This window comes from Protopterus annectens, chromosome 4.part1 (assembly GCF_019279795.1).
Source record: "Protopterus annectens isolate FY-2018-M chromosome 4.part1, PAN1.0, whole genome shotgun sequence".
In the NCBI taxonomy this organism is placed as follows: domain Eukaryota; kingdom Metazoa; phylum Chordata; order Ceratodontiformes; family Protopteridae; genus Protopterus; species Protopterus annectens.
In genome coordinates, this window is record NC_056734.1 from 307,003,132 (window position 1) to 307,023,583 (window position 20,452).

A 20,452-nucleotide genomic window follows, 5' to 3' on the forward strand; every position below is an offset into this window, starting at 1 on the left:
AACAATAGAATATCACAGCAACTCATGTAGGCATATTAAGCATAGTTTATGTAAAAACCATCCTGCAAAAATAAGCGCAAATTCTATGCAACAATAGGAGAACAGATGTCAGTAATGTTCACTTATTAGTACAACATAGACAAGTGTAGAATTGAGGATTTTAGTATCACTTCAGTAGCAGTGCCAGCCCCAAGCCAGAGAATCTGATATCCCCATAGTCAAAATGTGCTGTCATTAAATGAAAAGTCAATGGCAAATAAGTGAAGCTTAACACAAGTAGTGAATGTAGCCACCCATTCTAAAATATGAAGTTCTGTAATATATTGTAGGTGACTTCTTTACCATAACCAGTCAAAATAGGATGTCAGAGACAAGTAGCACAGAAAAAGACACTGTCCAAGTATGAATCTTATCATTCCAGCCAAAAGCAGCAAAAAAGACATACTGACGAGTAAGTTAATCTGCCCCCTGTGAGCCTCAGTGCAGATTTTGATGGCAGTCACAAACACAGACTTGAATAATGCAGTATATTACACCAATATCAGGCACACATGAGTGTGCACTTCTTAACTTGTATAGTGATGCATGTTTTCCAGTTACTTGACCATACACTGATACATCTTTTCTCATGGAAGTTTCCATTCCCACCAGTAGATGTATGCCATAATTCAGTACAAGATCTGTTGTATAATCAACAAGGCTTGGTAGTAATGCTGAATGTTCAATGATTTTGTCTCAGCTCTTTCACTAAGGAAAACCAGATATTCTGTAAAGTACTGGCGATGGCACCTTTACCACTTCTAGGCCACAAAGGGAAATATACAGTGGGTTGTAAAAGATAACCAGCATAGAGTTACAGTAAGGGCATGTCCCAAGCCCTCATGGCAGCAATAAGCAAGTCAGGAAAACAGACATGAAGAGCAGATTAAATAGTAACAGAAAGCTGAACACATTTTCATCCTTTCAAAAGTCTGTCTCTTAACAACTAGAACTTTATCCACCTGCATTTGCCATCCCCATCGGTTGAAGTTATTTCTATTATAATGCAAGTTAAATAATAAAGTCTACAATGAGGTCCTTGTTGTCCTACATTGTACAGTACTTTACCAGTTTAGCATATCCAGACCACAGAAAATAGTATTCAGGTATTGACAAACATGGGCCTTGCTAGGTAACACAATGACAAACTTACCAGTGTACAAACAGCACTCTGTATCTGCTATGTCACCTAGTAACAAGAAATCTAAGTCCACTGTCAAGCCAGCATCACAAGTGGTTGAATGGCAGTTGGAAGTGCAGATATGATTTGTATAACCAGATATGTAGATAGATTATCCAGTGACACGGGCAGTTTCTCAAACAGATACCACTCTCTATCCAAACTTGAGGAACATTATATCTTTCCAAAGTGACAAATATAAATACATACATACATGCATACATACATAAATAAATAAATAAATACAGCTTCTTGACACAAGAATTTACAAGCATGTTAAACTAACTGCTAATGTCATACTGACATCCCATTAAGAAGCCTCGGTATCATATGATCTCTTAAATCAACTATTGTAAGTACTTAAATCCCACTGGCACTAATCAGAGCAGCTATCTCCTTTGCTCATGTTTAGTTATGTTATGACTTTGTTCTGGTCACTGTGCCAGAAGACACAGCTGAGCAACAGAATAGAGCAGTAAAAACAAAACAAACAAAAAAAAAAAAAAGAACTTTATTGCATTTTTAAAAAAAACCCTACTGGCAATGATGTTCTTAGTGGAGCAGGCAACCCACTATCAAGACTGACCCTGTTCCACCCCCTGTTAGAGATGCTGACAAGTTCTTGTTAAGGAGAGGTCCCAAAGCCCTTGATCCCATCAATTCTGCAATGTACTAATCAACTCCAGTCCACCATCATGATGATTACCTGTGACTACTTTATGAATCACAGATGCCAGAGATTGCAGACCAAAGCACATCAGGCAAGACAGTTTAAATGTATAATCTATGCCTTCCCAAGTAACTGCACATGCTGCATTTATTTATTTATTTATTTATTTATTTATTTATACCTGTTGTCCGGGAGTGTCTGACTGGACGTAGGTCCATTTTCAGCGAGGCCTGGGTTGAAAATCTCCACAATTAAAATAAACAGACAGTAGTTACATTGGATTACATAGCGATTAACAATTTACATAGCAATTACTTACAACTTATTTACAGATGAAGAACATAGTACATCAGTAGACAACTAGAATCTTTATCTGTGAAGTACATAACAGACATTAACAAATGTTACAATAAGAAGTTCCTGCTGTATAATAAGTACTAGGTTTATGAGCATCTGAGCTTGCTATAATCAAGGTTGTTAGTGGAGTGGAAAGAAAGGCAGTAGTTGGATGGGGTGGTGATATTAGAGTGGGAGTTGCAAGGGCATAGCTAGCATGTTTTTAGGTGCACTTTTAGTAAAGTTTTGAGGTGGGTGCATGATGGTATGGAGGGAATTGTGGGTGGGAGGGAGTTCCATAATTTGGCTATGGAGCAAGAGAATAGTGCTTCACCAGCAGAGTTATTGGCTTTAGTAATCCGCAAGTGATTTTTGTTGCTGGATCTTAGTGGTCTGGTGGTGCGATAGGGTTGGAGTAGATTCTGGAGGGATGGGACATTTAGTGGATGGTTTACTAGTTTGTGGGCAAGTGAGAGTTGATACCATTGAAGGAGGTGAGGGAGTTCAAGCCAGCCCAGTTCAGCAAGTGAGAGACAGTGGTGACTACGGCAGGATGCCCCTGTGGTGAATTTGGTGATTTTGTTGTAGCAGGTCTCTAGCTTGTTTAGATCGCATTGCCTTAGGTTGGTATATATTGGAGAGGCATAAAGTAGGGTGGAGATAAGGTGGGAATTTTCTATTGAAATCTTTGCTGCTTTGGTGAGAAGTTGCTTATTTCTGTATAACTCTCCTAGTTTTTTGTGGACTTTTTTATGGTCATGGATATGTGAATGTCAAATTTTAGTTTATTATCTATTTCCACTCATAGCAATTTGGTGGGTTCAGTTGGGTATATAGTGGTGTTGTCTTTTGCTGTGATGTTAAAGAGAGAGTTGTTTTGAGTATGTTTTGTGGGTTGGAAGATGAGTAGTTTAGTTTTGTTTGGGTTGAGTATTAATTGGGCATTGGATAACCAAGTTTCAACAGAGGAAAAGGCTTCCTGTGTGACTTTTTGCAGTTTATGTAGGGACTGGGCTGAGCAGATGATGGTTGAGCCATCTGCATATTGTATGAGTGTGCCATGTTTCGTGGCAGAGGCTAGATTATTGATGAAAACAGAGAAGAGTAGGGGTCCAAGGATGGATCCTTGGGGAACCCCGATGGAGACAGGTAGTTGGGGAGGTACGTCATTCTGCCATACAACGTATTGTTGGCGGTCAGACAGATAACTCTGAAACCAGTTGGTGACTGATTGTGAGAAGGATAGGTTATTGAGGACAGAGATAAGTTGTTTGTGTGGGACCATGTCAAATGCTTTAGATAGGTCTAGGAAAGTAGCAGAGGAGAGATAGCCATTGTTTTTATGCTGAAGGATAGTGTTAGTAAAGGAAAGTAAGGCAGTGGTGGTGCTATGGTTTGGTCGGAAACCATGCTGAGTATTGGAAAGGAGGTTATTAGTAAGGAGGTAGTCTGAGACCTGAGAGTGTATGCATCTCTCTAGTATTTTGGAGAGTGGAGAGAGAATAGCTATGGGGCGGTAATTGGTTAGTTCTGTGGAGGGTCTGCCTTTGTGGAGAGGAATTATATCTGATACTTTCCACAGTGTGGGAATATAACTTTCTGACAGAGATCGGTTAATCAAAATGGATACTGGGTAGGCCAGACCATCAGCTGCGATTTGTAGGTATTCACTTGGGAGGCTGTCTGCTGCTAATTTGGTGGGCTTGTTTAGTTAAGAGTTTTTTTTATGCTGGAAAGCAGGATGGGAGGTGTTTTCAATCAAGGATTACAAACTTTCAAATCTATTTGCCACTGTAGTCTACAGTGGCAGACTAAACATAAGGTACAAAATGCAGGTTTGCATCTGTGCTGTATGTCCAGGCATATCAGGTACACATCTGTGCTGTATGTCCAGGAATATCAGGTGCACATCTGTGGTGTATGTCCAGGAATATTGGGTATGCATCTGTGCAGTAGGTCCAGGAATATCGGATACATATCTGTGCTGTATGTTCATGAATATCACATCTGTGCTGTATGTCCATGAATATCAGGTATGCATCTGTGCTGTATGTCCAGGAATATCAGGTACACATCTGTGCTGTACATCCACGAATATCATGTACACATCTGTGCTGTATGTCCGGGAATATCAGGTACACATTTGTGCAGTAGTCCAGGAATAACAGGTACACATCTGTGCTGTATGTCCAGGAATATCAGGTACACATCTGTGCTGTATGTCCAGGAATATCAGGTAGACATCTGTGCTGTATGTCCAGGAATATCACAGGATTCTCAGCAGTATGGTAAGTATATTTTATATTTCAAATGTCATAATTTGCATCCTATGCAGTTAATGATACACAAAACAAATAGGGAACACATGAGCTTTTCTTTCTGAGAACAATAAAAACATCTTAACAACAGAAATAAAAAAGCTCACTTATTTTAATATAAACACAAATATCAAAGCTTTCAGGAATAATCCCTTCTTCAATGCATGTACAACACAGTTCAAATACAGTTTTTAAATACACTACATGATTCCATCACCCAATAAGAGCTCAGCTTATTATACAGAGAACCTAAAGTTTAAAGACAGCAACACATGTACATTCAAAACATAAAAAGCACAACAGATCCAGGCAGTCAATAGCAACATTCACTTCAATTTCATTTGATTTTGTTTTACTACAGGTTTTAAACTAACTAATGCATTTAATTCAGGTGCACAGTCAGCCTGCAGATTTAAAATCCAACTGTATTCAGCTAGTTCAGTGGCATTTAGAACATCACTACCTCTAATGTTAAATATATCCTTTGTATTACTCTAAATTAAAATGCATGTTCTATAACAGTATCATGAATATGCTTATTCAAGGAATGAGTAAACATATTCCTTTTAATTTCTGAAAGATGCTCAGAAATTCTTTCATTAAATTTTCTATTAGATTTACCTATATAGAAACTAGTGCATGTCATGCACACAGCTACATAAACCAAAGTTTTTGTGTTACAAGCAGCAAAGCAGTGAAATACATGAATATGCTTTGTTTGTGGATGCTCAAAAGTAACAGAAGGGTTAATGCATTTATAAAAAACACAGTTATAGCATGGAACAGTACCTTTTCTTTTAACCAACCACCTAAACCAACAAAAGAGAAATATCTTTTGTGTGGGTTATATGTATTTTATACGTGTCAAAATATATAACAAATACTAGTTAACATTAGATATCACAATATATGAAATGGAGCTTTTTTTTTTGGAAGCTAAGCAGGGTTGGGCTTGGTTAGTACTTCGATGGGACCACCCGGGAACACCATGTGCTGGTGCATGTGTCGGGGAAGTGATGTCATTAAAGAAGGTGGTTACTTGATTGTTCTTTGCTATAAAACTACCTGTGAAATGTGTAATGGTGTCTGATAAAGTTTCAAACTATTGAGATGAAAGCACTTACTGGATATATATATATATATATATATATATATATATATATATATATATATATATATATATATATGCAACTTTTTTGCTCATTAAAGTGCATTTTTAATCTTCACTTGTGAATGGGCCTTTGAGAATATATGCATTTTGTGGATTTAATTGAACGGCTATATGGAGTGAATTGTTGAGAACTCTAACAAACACAGAGAGGGACCTTTTTTTAATATTAATTTTAGTGGATTGGTCCTTCTTTTCATACATTTCCTTATAGCATATTTTTCTGTTGCAGGTTAGGGTGTTTCGTAAAAGTAAAACTGTGAGGTGCATGTACTATTTTACCCAATTCTGGCATAGCAGTTTGCATGTCCAAATTTCTCGGTATAATATTTATAACACCACTAGTATTAACAGTATATTTCATGATGTCCCTAAATTTAGTGCTGTTATTATGACTTTGGTTAGTCTGTGGATGTTCTAACTAAAAATATAGTTTGACTCTACCGTCTCTTTCATTGATTACATAGTTAGACACTTCATTCACAAAACCTTCATCATACCCTCTCATCTGAGATTCTTGTTTTTAACATATCCACCTGTGGGTTATATAATGTCTCTGTAGTCAGTTTTTAACTATCGCTTTAAAAATATGACCAGGATTCATGCTACATCTATGGAAATTCTGACTTTCTTTTCTGAGAACCAATTTTTTAAGCACCTATTTTTTTTTTCTTAAACTTCATTAATGATATTTCTTATCTAAAATTTTAAGTGATAGTAAAATCCAGTATCTGAACTATCCATTATGTACTAATAAGTGATACATTCTGTAAATGGGACTTATTTTATTTTCAGCACCTTGTTAATTAGTGTCACAGAGTTGTAAAAGGTAATTGATAATTATCAGTAGTCTATTGCTGAAATAATGTTAGCGGCTTTCTACTACCTTATCCTGATGTGATCTCAAGTCAGTGCTTGATGTATCATGTTGACTTTTTAAGGAAGGGAAGAGGTGACTGATAGATGACATGCTGCCAGTAGTATTTGTTTTTTTATTTTATGGTTTATCCTGGCTAAATGAATGTGGAAAGTGAAGGTTATATGGAAACACACAAACACACACACACACACACAGACACACACACACACACACACACACACACACACTCACACTCACACCACTATAGCTCTTAACCTTCCATCTCCAAGATGAGAAACACTAGCTCTCATAATGTGGAACAAATGGAGAAAATGTGGAACATTTACTAACGTCTTACTAACAACTTCAACTAGGAAGGTCATAGGATGGTCATAATATGCTGGTTGGTCATCACATGGTCATAATATGGTGGTTTTACTTATAATAAAGATCTTTAAATGAATTAATACGATTAATTTCTATTTATCATGGATATCAGTTAAAAACAAATCCTAACACTTCATGTTTGATAAACTCTTTCACTGTGGAACTTCAAGGAGCATGAACATTTTAAGACCCCAAATGAGGCACATTCCTCGTAATGAGGTACACTTGATAGGTATGCACACCACACACATTCGTGCATAAATGCATATAGATACAAGTAGATATGCTTGTACATGCAAACAGACATATACCCAAGCACATGCATACATGCACATTTGTGCATCCTTGTACACAGATACATATGCATCCATATGCACATGCAAACACACATACTCTTGCATGCACCGATAGATGAACTTAAGTTGAATGTGCAAACATACACACATGCACATTCACATGCATACATGCATGCACATGTTCAGTCATGCAAAGATGCATACTCACACACATTTGATGAATAATCTAGAGTAATATGTAAAATCCCCACTGTGACATGCTTTACTAAGCAATATCATACTTTAAACAAGCATCAATTTCAGTACGCATAAAGGTGATCTTTCAACATCCTTAAGCATGTTTCTTTGCAACAGTGGTTTTCTAAGGAGTGGGTAGTACACAAAAAGGGAGTATCCACCTTGTGGGACGTCTGCTACAAACAAGATATTATGTCCTACCCTGTATTCTGAGTCATTCAGTGAGACATGCCAAACTGCATTCTGCAGAGTGTAGTTCAGTTTTTTTTTTTATCTGAAATTCTCTACATCTGACACTTTTTCATATTTCACAGGAAGGAGTTCTAGCATGAAACTAAGGAGGACTAATATCACTAGGTAGGAATGTCAGACATTTAAAATTGAGTGGCATACAAGTGTCTATGTCAAGTGAGGACAGGTTTAGCATGGTATAAAATAATATTGTTCACAAAAAGTAAGAATTAAACAAACCTGAGTTGAATAGTAGTTAAGTGCATGAAGCAGAGCATGCCAGAAAGTGTCAGATGTGAAAGTATGCACACAACATAGTTCTACAAAATTATTACATCATAAGACTGCATTCCACTGTTTAGGCATAACTGTTTCTTATCTTGTAGTCTAGCCATTTGTCCACTTATGTAGCAAACTACAATTTTTTGAGAATGGATATCAGTGCCTCTTTTTTATTCTAACATTTTTATTTTGTTAATATTCCATAATATTTTTTGAATTAGATGCATCGGGGTATTATTGATACTGCTCTTAACAAAAACCGAATGACTAAGAAGGAATTATATTCCTTGGAATATTTGTTTTCATTATGAGTTCACCGCTAGTAGAAAAAAATGGGATATGCATAATTTAAACCAATGTTGGGTTGTATGTATCTAAAATGTTTTAAGATATCTTTAGAACACTGAATGAAAATTTGTCATTGCCAATAAATTCTGAAGCTGGGTGTTGGGATTTTCAAGATAGCCATGGTCACCTAAACATGATCTGTTCTCTGTTTCTGGTCATTAGCCATTAAAACCTATTGACCATTATCTCCAGTAGTAAAGTCTCCAACAGGACTAGAGTAAATGTGACCATTATAAAAGGCAAAAACGATGGGAAAGAGTCACTAAAAGGGTGTTCATATATAAGGCAGCGCTATCTTCTTAGGTTTCGTAGAACAACAAGAATGGATAATTATTGAGAATCACCAGTTATTTGTACCAGATGAAACAAAAGTATAAAGAAAGAAAGCAATGGCAAAATGGGAAGGCAAAGCTGCAAAATAATAGAATTTGTTGAGGTCTCATGTATATTCTTCTGATAAGTAAAAACAAGCCAAGAAACAAAAATAACTTAGAGAAGCAACAACAAGCAAAGATCTATAGTCAGCTGCTGGGGTTAGGTAAGCTTTGGTACAGGAACCAAACCTGTATGCAAGTTAATTGATGGAGGAATTATTTCAAGCTCACCCACATCAAAAAGTCCTTGACCAAGTAAAAAGATGAATGACAGCTGGCATTAAATTGAATCTCAGCACAACTATAAATATGATTAAGTATAATAAAAGCCAAATTATAATTTCTTAATACAACTATATACTCTGATGATACAAGATAAGCAAATAAATGTAAAAGTACAAAATGATCTAAAAACTGGAAGATGAGGTCAAAAATAACAAACCAGAAGATAAAACAATCAGTAAAGCATGTAAACATTAATTAAGCAAACTAAGAACTTAGAGACAAGATCAAGAATTCCAGAATGCGTCAAAATATGCCTGTACAGTATTATAACAAATTAACACACTTTTCCTGGCTTGTTAGATCTCTTTATATATTAACGTCCAATCCAAATTTTTGCAGGTATCTGTTTGCACATATTACAGCTGGAGTCACTTATTTAAAATTAACAGTCTGGGTTGTTTTGTTTGTGATGCACAAATATGAATTAGGAATGAAATTGCCATTTATTTAAACAAATTGACATAATAAAAATGATAGAGGGATCTTTAAGATTTCATTAACTTCATAATAGGTCCTCAGGCATGGGATAGAAGGAAAGATCATTGGTATGTTATTTTCAGTAGTTAGGTAAACTTCTGGGTTACATTTTATAAGTCAGAAATGTAGGCCTTCTTTCTCTAACTTCCAGCCAAGTTGGAGTGGATCATAAATTTTGAAATTTATCCATGCTGCCATGACAATAAATTGCACTTGTGCTCCATCTTATTAATTACAATTCATGGCATGGTTATTGCACAGAGGCTTTTTAACCTTACTGTGTGTGGAGGAGTACAGGGCTATCTTCTTCTTCTTTCGGCTTTTCCTGGTTAGGGGTCGCCACAGCGGATCATCTGTCCGCTCATGATTGGCAGTGGAGTTTTACGGTGTCAAGTTGCCAGCCTGGCACCCAACCTTCCACAGAAGGCACACACATGCACACACTCACACCTAGGGCCAATTTTTTTAGAGTGTCCAATCCACCTACTGCATATCTTTGGGATGTGGGAGGAAACCGGAGCACCTGGACGAAACCCACGCGACCACAGGTAGGACATGCAGTTTCCACACAGAAAGCACCCCAGCCGAATCAAACCAGAGAACCTCTTGCTGTGAGGTGGCAATGCTAACCGCTGCACCACCGTGGCCGCCCTGGAGGAGTACAAGGGTATACCTTATCATTTCTTACGATGCGTGTTGATTTGCTCACCAGTCATTAACAATGTATGTAGTGGCATTTGCATACCTTATCCTTTCTTGTGGTGGCTGTTGATTAGCATAGCACTCCCTAACAATATATGTAATGGCATGCTAATGTAATTAATTGTATTCCCTTCTGTCAACTGCAGTTGTTCGTATATTTGTAGTGACATTTTCACTTCATTTCAGGTTTGCAAAAAAATGTTGTTATTAAATAGATTTACAAAGGGATCTGTCTTCTGAATGATGGATTATTTTTCTTCCTCTCATAACCTTTATATAATGGACTTAATGCAGAAGGTAAGTTTAGTAAATGGTTATAAAAAAGATGACGTGTACATCCAGTAAGAGTAACGTAAACAGTGCACTCCATAACCAAGATCAGGCTACAAATAGTCCCTTACACTTCTATGTAAGTGTGCATATTGTTGCGCATATAGGTGGTCTCCCGCTTGGAGTGGAAATAATAAGACATTTTAGTAACATTTCTGCTTGTATTGGTTGGGTCTATAGCTGTTTAGCTATCTCTAGGGTTGATATGACATCCTCACTTTGCCGCAAACTTATTGGTGAGTACTTAATTGAAGTGGCTGTAATCCACAAGCACCATTATGACAAATATGGTAGTAAAAAGAAATTAAATTCATGTGGATGTTGTAAAACCATGAAGTGGTTTTGTCAGGTTGATTTGCTTTAGTTTCAGCACTAAATAAGACTGAATATTACATGATGTGACCTTGTATCAAATTTAAGGCTATCATGACAGTCCTTGGCTCTATATATCATTGTTACTGTTGAAATGACACCCTGACACCATGTGCAAATAAATGGGAAAAAACAGGCTATGAATGGATAGATGGATGATGACAGTAAAGTCTAAAAGAGATGATGCAATGATATAGTAGAATTCTATCTAAACAGCAGAGAGCAGCTGCCCAACAATGTGTTTCTTTTATTTTTTTCTTTTATTTATTTATTTTTTCTGCAGCTGTAAACAGGTGTGGGGCTGATTAGGATTACTAATTGAGTAATGACTTAACTTTGTAACTACTGATCTTTCACCATGTCCAAGTGGACACTGCATCACATGCAATACATGGAAAAAGAGTCTGTCTTTGGTGATAGTCTTGGAAGGAATGCTAAAAATGACAAAAGGACCTATTAGAATCAAATGTATCATTTCATTTTTTTTTCTATCAAAATATAACATACTGTTTAATAAGCTGTGTCAAACATCACTGTTGACGAATGCAAACTGTGTTTGTAGACCATTTTTTCACCATGGTGCTTGCCTCCCTACCCTAGTGTTTTGTACTCAAAACTCACTCAATCTGTCATTGTAATCCCTTATATAAAGTGGCGCCTCATTTATTGAGGGAAATCGGACATAACACTCAATCCAAGATTAGCATAATAGTAGTAATAGTGGTATAAACCATAATGAATGAAGACTCTGCAGATGGGGTCACACTAACTTAATTATTAAGGGAATGATCACCTCAGGTCCCATCTGACTGTGAGATATAAGCACCTGTTAATACCATTCTTGTTAGGGTGAATACTGATTTTGATAAGGGCACATGATTTAAATGTAGGTAAAGAATCATAAAATAAAACAATGCAACAAATTAAAGCAAAACAAACTCCATATTACCTCTTAATTAATAGTGCAATGTAGGAAAACAAGAACGAGGCAATTATATATGCTGTATCTATATTATCAATTTATTAACCCAGGAGAAGAACATACAGAGACAGATGGACTTCAGCAAGTCATCTTCTGTAGTGCATACATGCATATTTATTAACAGGTTTTTTTTTGTTAATTTGGGGTTTGTTAGGGTTTTCAGTGTCTTAAGAGTAGATAATCAATAGTGGAGTAATAGACGTGTGTTTTAGTATTTAGTCAGAATTCATGGCAATTTCTTTGGTGGCCATTAATCTCTTTCCCTGGGTAGGAAACGTCAGCTAACAATAAGAGACAATTGTTATAAAACTAAGTAGCTTACCTGACCATTTGTCAGTATGTCTGGTCTGAGCCTCAAGCAGCAAAATTGTGTCAAAAGGCAAAAAGGGTAGATATTTTAATTTCTTACCAATGAAAAGTCACTGACTGTGTTAAATGAAAGGGCAAAAGCATTTATTGCCATCTCTGGAGATGTAGAAGTCATTTAAAGAATATATGATTAGTCTTTGCAAAGCACAGACTATGCAATATATTGTGAAAAAGGAAAGAAAACTCTGCAAGCTAAAGTGTGAAATTGTTCGCGTGCAGGAAGAATGTAATAGAACTATGTGTAAAGACATGAAGCATAACCTGAGGTACAACAAAGGTTAGCAGAACAATATTCATAAAGTGTGGCTACAAGACAGTGAGACCTAGGCAGCAAGCCTGGGAAATCCCTAGCATGGAAAGTCAAGCAGAGACATCAGTTATAGATATCCTTATCACATGCTGGTAAAAGGAAATTGATAATAAATATGAAAGGTATTAATGAAGCTTCTAGAACCTCACATTAAGCTTTCTTTAGGGAACAGAACCTACTATAGCTTGAAAGTTTAAAGTAGAGATGTTCCTGGCTATTGCCAATCTTACTACTTTATCAAAGGTCTTCCACTGAGCAAAGGCCCTCATGGCATGGTTCTTGTATTCACAGAGCATGCAATCAGATTCTCTACCCAATGGGCAAAACATTGCTGAGATTGTCAGGAGATCTATGCCCCCCTATCACTCAAAGCAAAACCAGCAACCATAGGTTGTAGTAAAGTTTCCTATAATACAGTAGGGTGATTTTTTTTTTCTTATATCCTCTGAAAGGATAAGATTGTCCCTGTGTAATAATCAAAGTAGTTTCCCCAGCCTCTTCAAACACAACCTACATTGATTTATAAGCACAAATACATCCCTGGTCTTGTCCAAAACATGTTAAGGAGATGCAAATTATAGTGGTTAGGCTACATATGATCTTACTGATCTGCCATCTAGTAACTGCCTATGAACCCATGATAAGGATGTTTGAGAAATGTCCACCCTAAAGTAAAGCTTCTGGGAAAGATGTAGTATTACCAGGGAGATATCACATGCCTAGAGAGGAGTTAATGCTGAGTTTAGTAGAGGTTTGAGTATAATTGCCCATGAGCAGAAAGATTTTATGACAGGTAAGTAAAGTTCAGATCATGTAAGGACCTTAATGAATGTGATGCAACACAAAAAGTGAAGCAAATGAATCACTTTGCACATTTTAGATTTGATTTATTGGGTGTGTCTTAAACAGGCATTCCATAAAATAGATATTGATCTTGAATAACAAATTGCAAAATAAACTTTGTATTCATACCCTATGGGCCAAGTGTTAATCATCAAGGTAACATTTGAGGCCTTTAGACAAGGGAACTGTATTTTATTTCCCATTCCTTACAAACTTCAAAACATTTAAATTCTTATGCTTGTAAGCAAGTCTGGCACTGTTTAAACTCTAATCTATATACTGCTGAAATATTTTCTACTAGATGTGAAAACTTCCTTATGTATCTTACTGTGCTACATTCTTTTTGTTGCTTTTTCAAGTGTATATATTATTTACTGCTACTTTTTCAAGTGTAAATACTTTTAGTATGTTAGAATTCTTGTTGTATTTTTTTTTTTATCAATCCTTTCTTTTACCATGTAATAACAATTTTATTTATTTTTTCTATCTTGTTGGAGCTTTTCTCCCCGGGCCTCTACTGAAAATGGAAATATATCCAACTAGACTAGCCCGGTTAACAAATGTAAAATAAAATAAAATAAAATAAAAACTGGACATGATAAGCTCTGGTGAGCATTTTTTTTTCAGCAAAACTACTAGATAGGGTGGTAAATTGCTCCAGACTGGGTAATGATTTGCCCTGTTTAGACATGGAAAGCAAAATAATGCCTCTGTTCATTACTGTCTTCTGCTACAAGAGAACCAACAATGATTTAGTATGATACAATGAGTAATGAGTCCATCAGGTCTTAAACTCAATATATTAAGTAAGATACAGCCACCGAAGTTGCAGGTCCAAGGTATCCAGCCTGTCACACCTCAGTGGGAAGGGTAAACAACAAAAAGCAAGATAGCCCTCAGAAGGACTTAGCAAGGAAAACGCTCCTTGTGGGTATACTAAAGCTATGGACCTCTGACCTCTGCTACCTATATCTATTTTTCCTAGGACTGCAGTATATTTCTTTGCATTTTTTTCATAGTTATGAAAATAAAGTGCAGGATTACAGATGTTTTTATTAAGCAGATATTTTTTTACAGGTTCATAGGTAGGTAATAGGCTATCTGCCTGAGAGCATTTATAAGCCTAGCCAGAGTGTGTCGGCTTTCGCTGCCACATTGATTAATTAACTGATCCTCTGTCAAGCAGAGCCAATGAAGTGATCCCAGGGGTGTATTTTCTGTTACCTATCCACTCATCAAGATTTCTCTTGAAGAGTGTTAGTGACTGGCTCTGCCTAATATAGTTTAGAATTTTATTCCAAAGCATGGGGAGTTTCTGTGACAGGAATCTATCCCTCCAGTATGTTCTATTTATTGTTGTGGTGAGGTTTAGCTCATTAGAGTACGTGGCTTGCAGTGACTTGGATTTCTTTAGATGGAGCATGTCCATCAATTCTGAGTTGGACATGGCTTTATAAGTCAGACAGAGATCACCTCTGAGTAAGTGATATGCCACTGTGTACAACCGGAGCTTTTTCAGTCGGGCTGCATAGGACATATGTTTGAGGCCAGTAATCCTCTTGGTGAGGTACTTTTGTGGTCTTTCCAGCTTTTGGAAGTGTCTTGTGAGGTACATCCCAAAAGGGGCATTGTACTCTATGATGTGTCTGATGAGTGACGAGTAGAGGGGCACTGTAACCTCTTTATTTCTAGATGAGAGCCCTTTAGTAATTAGATGGGCGACATAGAAGGATTTCTTAACTACTTTGGCAATATGATTGTCAAAGGAGAGATTACTATCTACCTGGGTCCCCAGATCTCGTATTACCTCTTTTGTATTAAGGGGGCTGCCACCTATGTGGTAATTTGTGGGTGTTTTGTTTTTCCCAAAAGGGATGACTATGCAGTTTTGGCATTTAGCTTGAGGCCATGACTTTGACACCAGGTGTCCGTCTCTGTAAGGCTCTTTTGGAGGATGTCCATGTCAGCTGGAGAGTCAATTATGTCTCCCAGTTTGCAGTCATCAGCGAACTTGGTTATCCATAGTCCTCCTGTGTTTGCCTGTACTTCTGAGAAATATATGCCGAACAGTAGGGGTCCCAGGACCGAGCCTTGCGGGACACCACTTGTGACTGGTTTAGAGTCGGGCCTGGAGCCCGCTATTCTTACTGTGTGAGTTCTGTCTGTAAGCCAGTTGGCAACCCATCTCATGACGTAGGAGTTTATGTTTAGGCTGCTGAGTTTTTCTGTAATACCCGAGGGGGAAATGGTGTCAAAAGCCTTGGCGAGGTCAAGGTAGGCTGCGTGAACCACTTTCCCTCATCTACGGCCTTGGTGACTGTCTCAAAGAAGTCAACCAGGTTTAGTAGGCATGTTCTGCCCTTAACAAAGCCAAACTGGGTCAAGTCAAGTGTTTGGAGGTTCCCAATGTCTTTGTTAATGAGTTCCATGATGATGCGCTCCATAGCCTTGCAGACCAGGCTAGTCAGGCTTATGGGATGATAGTTACCAGGGTCAGTTGTGGCCCTTCCTTTGTGGAGTGGAATAACCATTGCTGTGCACCATTCTTTGAGCATGTAGCCTGTGGAGAGACTGAGGCTGAACAGCGTGTTTGAGTGGAGGGTTAGTTCATTCTGTAGTTCGTGCAAGGCGCAGCCTGGGACACCATCTGGCCCTATTGATGCTGTGTTTTTGGCTTTTAAAAGGGCTGTATTCACCTGTGCGTCTATGATTTCAGGGACACTACGCTTTTCCAGTACTGTTGTGGGCCCTTTTGGGGGTGAGAGGTGGGTGAAGTTTGAACTGAATCTATCTGCCAGGATGTTGGCAATATCAGTAGGTTCAGTATATTTTATGCTATTTTGCACTAGTTCAGTGCATATCTTCGAGTTGCCACTTAGATTCTTAACATAGCTAAAGAAGGCTTTGTGGTTATCTTTTGAATCCTTGGCTATTTTACTTTTGAAGTTAGCCTTGTGGATGATTTTATGAGGGACCTTAGTTTCTTATTGATAGTGATCAGGGATGTTTTTCCTTCTTGGGATTTGCTTTTTTTCTGAACTAGTTTCCTCCTTCTATTGTATAGCCTGTTTATGGCAGGGGACCACCAGGCTGGTTTCCTTCTCGTAGAGGAGTGAGCCTTGGTTTTGCTAGGGATGGATCCTTGTAGGTGCTCAAAGAGGTTTCTGCATCTTGGGCAGCGTTATCCTTTAATGTGGGGGCTCTGAAACTTACCGCCTCTTTCTTAAGTAAGGTGAAGTTTGCTTTAGAAAAGTTTTTTACTGTAGTTTCCTTAGCTGGGGTGGTGGTGGGGTGTGAACATCCAGAGTGATTAGGTTATGATCTGATCTAACCAGTGATGGGTTGACCTCCGGTGTGGAACACCTGTCACCCATGTTGGTGTTGACCAGGTCAAATATGTTTTCACCTCCGATAGAGGAGTTTACCAGCTGATCCAGGGCATTTGAGTTGATGAATTCCAGGAAGTGCTGGGCCTGAGAGTTTGTACTCAAGTAGTTTTCCCAATTAATGGTAGGGTAATTGAAATCACCAAATATCAGGGTGTTCAGTAGGACCTACATGTTTTCCAGTGTCTCCAGAAAGGTGGAGTGGGGGTCCTGGGTCATGGAGGGTGATCTGTAGCAGGCCACAAATTGCATTGCAGATTTGCCCAATGTTAGTTGCACATAGATGATCTCAGAGGTATCATGCTGCACCACTAACTTGGAGGTGTAGGTATCCTTGCTGAATATGGATACACCCCCCTCCTTTTGTGTTTCAGTCTGTGTTCTGTGGCAGAAATGTGTGATATGGGTTGTAGCCCGGTAGTGCTGGGGTGCTCTCTGCAGCCTTGAACCAGGTTTCAGTTACTGCACAGATGTCGACGTTCTCCATACTGAGGAGTGCTTCAAGCACATGCATTTTGAGATTTAAACTCCTAGCATTGAGTAGCATAACCCTCAGTTTTTTGTTAATTGTGCTGTTTATGGAGGTGGGTTTGACTTTTGAGCCTTGCCTAAAAAAGGCACTATGGGGGTAGCAAGAGCCTTGGCCAGTATTCGAAAGCCTAGGGGTGACAGGTGCAAGCCATCTTTTGCGAAGCAATGCAGCTTGTCGAGTATGTGATCCCAGGCTGACAGACACTGGATTCCCTTTGAATGACATCAGAAGCTTAGCCAGTTGTTGAAATTGATATTTTTTTCTGCGAGATTTTTCAGGTCTGTGTTCAGCATATTTGTATTGTACCATACTTAGTTTTTATTATAAACATGGTATATACCTTGTCAGTTCAATGATAAAAAAATAGATAGTTGAAGTGTTCTGCTTTTGCTGCTACATATATGACTTTAATAGCAAAATTTAAAGACACTGATTCCAAAACTGATTTTTTTTTTGTTGTATAGGAGTTACAACTAGAAGATCATCTAACACAGCTCCATCATCACAGACCATTTCAGCAGAAGGTAAATTATATTTTATTTTAACATAACATCCTGCTGTAGCTTGCTTCATTTGCTCTGTTATGCAAATGTGTCATGCTATCACTTTTGGTTAAAATGCAATAGCAATTTTTGTGGATGTAGTTCTTGAAATAATTATGAGATAATAAATAAAACATTTTGTAAACCGTTCTAATTTCCCTTTTAGCACTTTTCCAATTTATAAACATATCCACATAATACTGACATAATATTCATTTGACAACCATTGTAATTTGTGGATATAATACCTTGAGGAATGTTGCCAGCACTTAAGACTTCAGAAGTATAAGATCCAGTGTCACTCCTTTTTTTAATTTCTCTAAGTCTTTTGGGTTTTTAATACAATGACGGGAATGGATCCAATTCTTAAGTCAAAATATGATTAAAGCTCATGAAATTAGTATTGTTTAATCTTTGATGTTAGCCTAAAGTACTCTTTGCACCTGCAATGTGCCCGATAATGACTCCTGCAATTCATATAGAGTTACGTTTATAAGTAGCATATTTAAGTATGATTGTAAATTATTTTTTCTAAGACCCATTGCTCCTGCTACTACTGGAGCTGTCTGGGTATCCTTCTTCCACATTGCTTTTGTTTCTTCCTGCAAATCCTGGTATTTTATGACCTTCTGTCTCTGTATGTAAGACACTGTAATCACTAGGTGTAGCAGTTTCAATGATCAATGCTACCGTTGTCTTCTTTTCATGGACTACTATATGTTGCTTGCTCACATCTATTTTTTGAACTGTCGGTAATGGGTGATCCCATGTGACATAGAATTCATCATTTTCTATAATGCTTTGTGGTTCATCTTTTCAGTGTTTTTCACCTACTTCAATATTATAATGTTTGCACAATCTGCAATGGAATAGTCTTGCCACATTATTATGTCTTTCAGTATACAGTCCTTCTACCATCAGTATATCACAACCAGCAACAAGATGTGCAACTGTTTCCAATTCTGTTTCACAAAACCTACATTTATTTGTTTCTCCCACATGTTCAATGGACTTTGCAAAGCAACGTGCACGTAATCTGCTATCTTCGGCCCCCAATGTTAACTTTTTATCTTTTTGTATAAATTCACTTCTTATTAACCACTAATGAATCAATCCTGAACAACATGAGGTTGTTCCAAGATTTTTCTGTGCTTGCAACTATATTTATTCATTTTCCACATTTCTTACCTTCTTATTTGCTCATTCACCTTGTATTTTTTCTTTTCTTTTTTGGCACATTCAGTTGCTGCCTGATTTTTATCTACTTGTGATTTGATTTCCACTCTCACTTGAAACCAACGTTTCCACTAAACTAAGCAAGGAATTCATTTTAGACTTATTCTCCTCAAGTTTTAAAATTAATACTACATTTGAGTCTTGTGAAATAATAAGATATGTATGCAGTCTTACAATTGCAGATCTATATATGTAATCAATTTCAAGTAGGCCCATACCTCATTCAGAACGAGGAATATATAGTCTTTGTATACACTTCTTCTTCTGGCTTTTCCCTTTTTATAAATCATTTGATAAGCATGAAACATCCTTCTTGTTTTCCTGTCCAGCTGATCCAACACCTTTTGGGGCAAGTCAGTCACTCCAAAACTGTAAGTTAGGACATGAAGAGCAAATTGGTTTACCACTTGGACTTTGCTCCTAGATGTCACTGCTTTCGTTAGCATTAATTTTAGTCTTCTAATATATTCTTTACTAAGTTTTAATTGCACTTCTTCATGTTTTATTGTTGATCCTTCTTCATTTCCTAAGTATTTATACAACCTTTTGCACAAGTTGTTTTATATCACATTCCTATCCCAAGCTGTTGTTTTCTTGGTGATGCTGCTTTCCTGCTTTAAAGGTTACTGTTGCACATTTATCAAGATGAAATGACATTTCTATATCATCCGAGAAATTTTTGACCACTTGCAGTTGTGCTTTCAGTTCCTTATCTAATGAACTATACAGTTTTCAATCATCCACAAAAAGAAGATGAGAAGTCTTTATACTTTTTTTGTTTTCTTGGAGCCAAATTGAAGCCATAACTTAATCTGTTAAATAGGCAACTTAATGGATTAAGGGAAAGACAAAAGATCAGCGGTGACAGAGAATCAACCTGGAATATACCCTCTTAAATTTTTACCATTGGCATAATAATTTTGCCTTTACCATGGCTTAACTGCAAAGCAGTTTGCCACTGTTTCATGTTCACTGTAATGTAACCAGTCAGTGTAGGGGTATCTTATACATTTTAAGCCCTCTTTTATCCATGAATATGGGATACTATCAAATGCTTTTTTATAGTCAATCTATGCCATACTTACATTCTTCCCCTTTTTACGGTTTTCCTTTATGACTTTATTTAACAGCAAATGATGCTTTGTTCCATATGACTTTCTTTTGTTACCCTTTAGTTCTATTGCCATGATTAAGTTTTCTTCTAAATGGCTATAAACTCTGTCAGCATCAATTCCAGTGTATAGATTATAAGTCATCAGAATGCAAGTTACTGGTCTATAGTTTTTAGAATTATTTAAAGGTTCACTCTTAAGTAGGAGGACTGTTTCACCTGTTGTTAACCAGGCTGGTTTCTGTTCAGG

At 37.3% G+C, this 20,452-nt stretch overlaps 1 protein-coding gene across 8 annotated transcripts in view; it reads left to right on the top strand.

Annotated features, from left to right (window-relative positions):
* Positions 1 to 20,452, top strand: part of LOC122800839 (uncharacterized threonine-rich GPI-anchored glycoprotein PJ4664.02-like) — a 662,067-nt gene that overhangs the window by 443,493 nt on the left and 198,122 nt on the right. For all 8 annotated transcript variants that reach the window (XM_044070146.1, XM_044070147.1, XM_044070150.1 and 5 more), the window contains one exon: positions 17,778 to 17,837. In XM_044070146.1, coding sequence (XP_043926081.1) covers positions 17,778 to 17,837 — 60 coding nt within the window. The remainder of the gene's footprint in view (positions 1 to 17,777; positions 17,838 to 20,452) is intronic.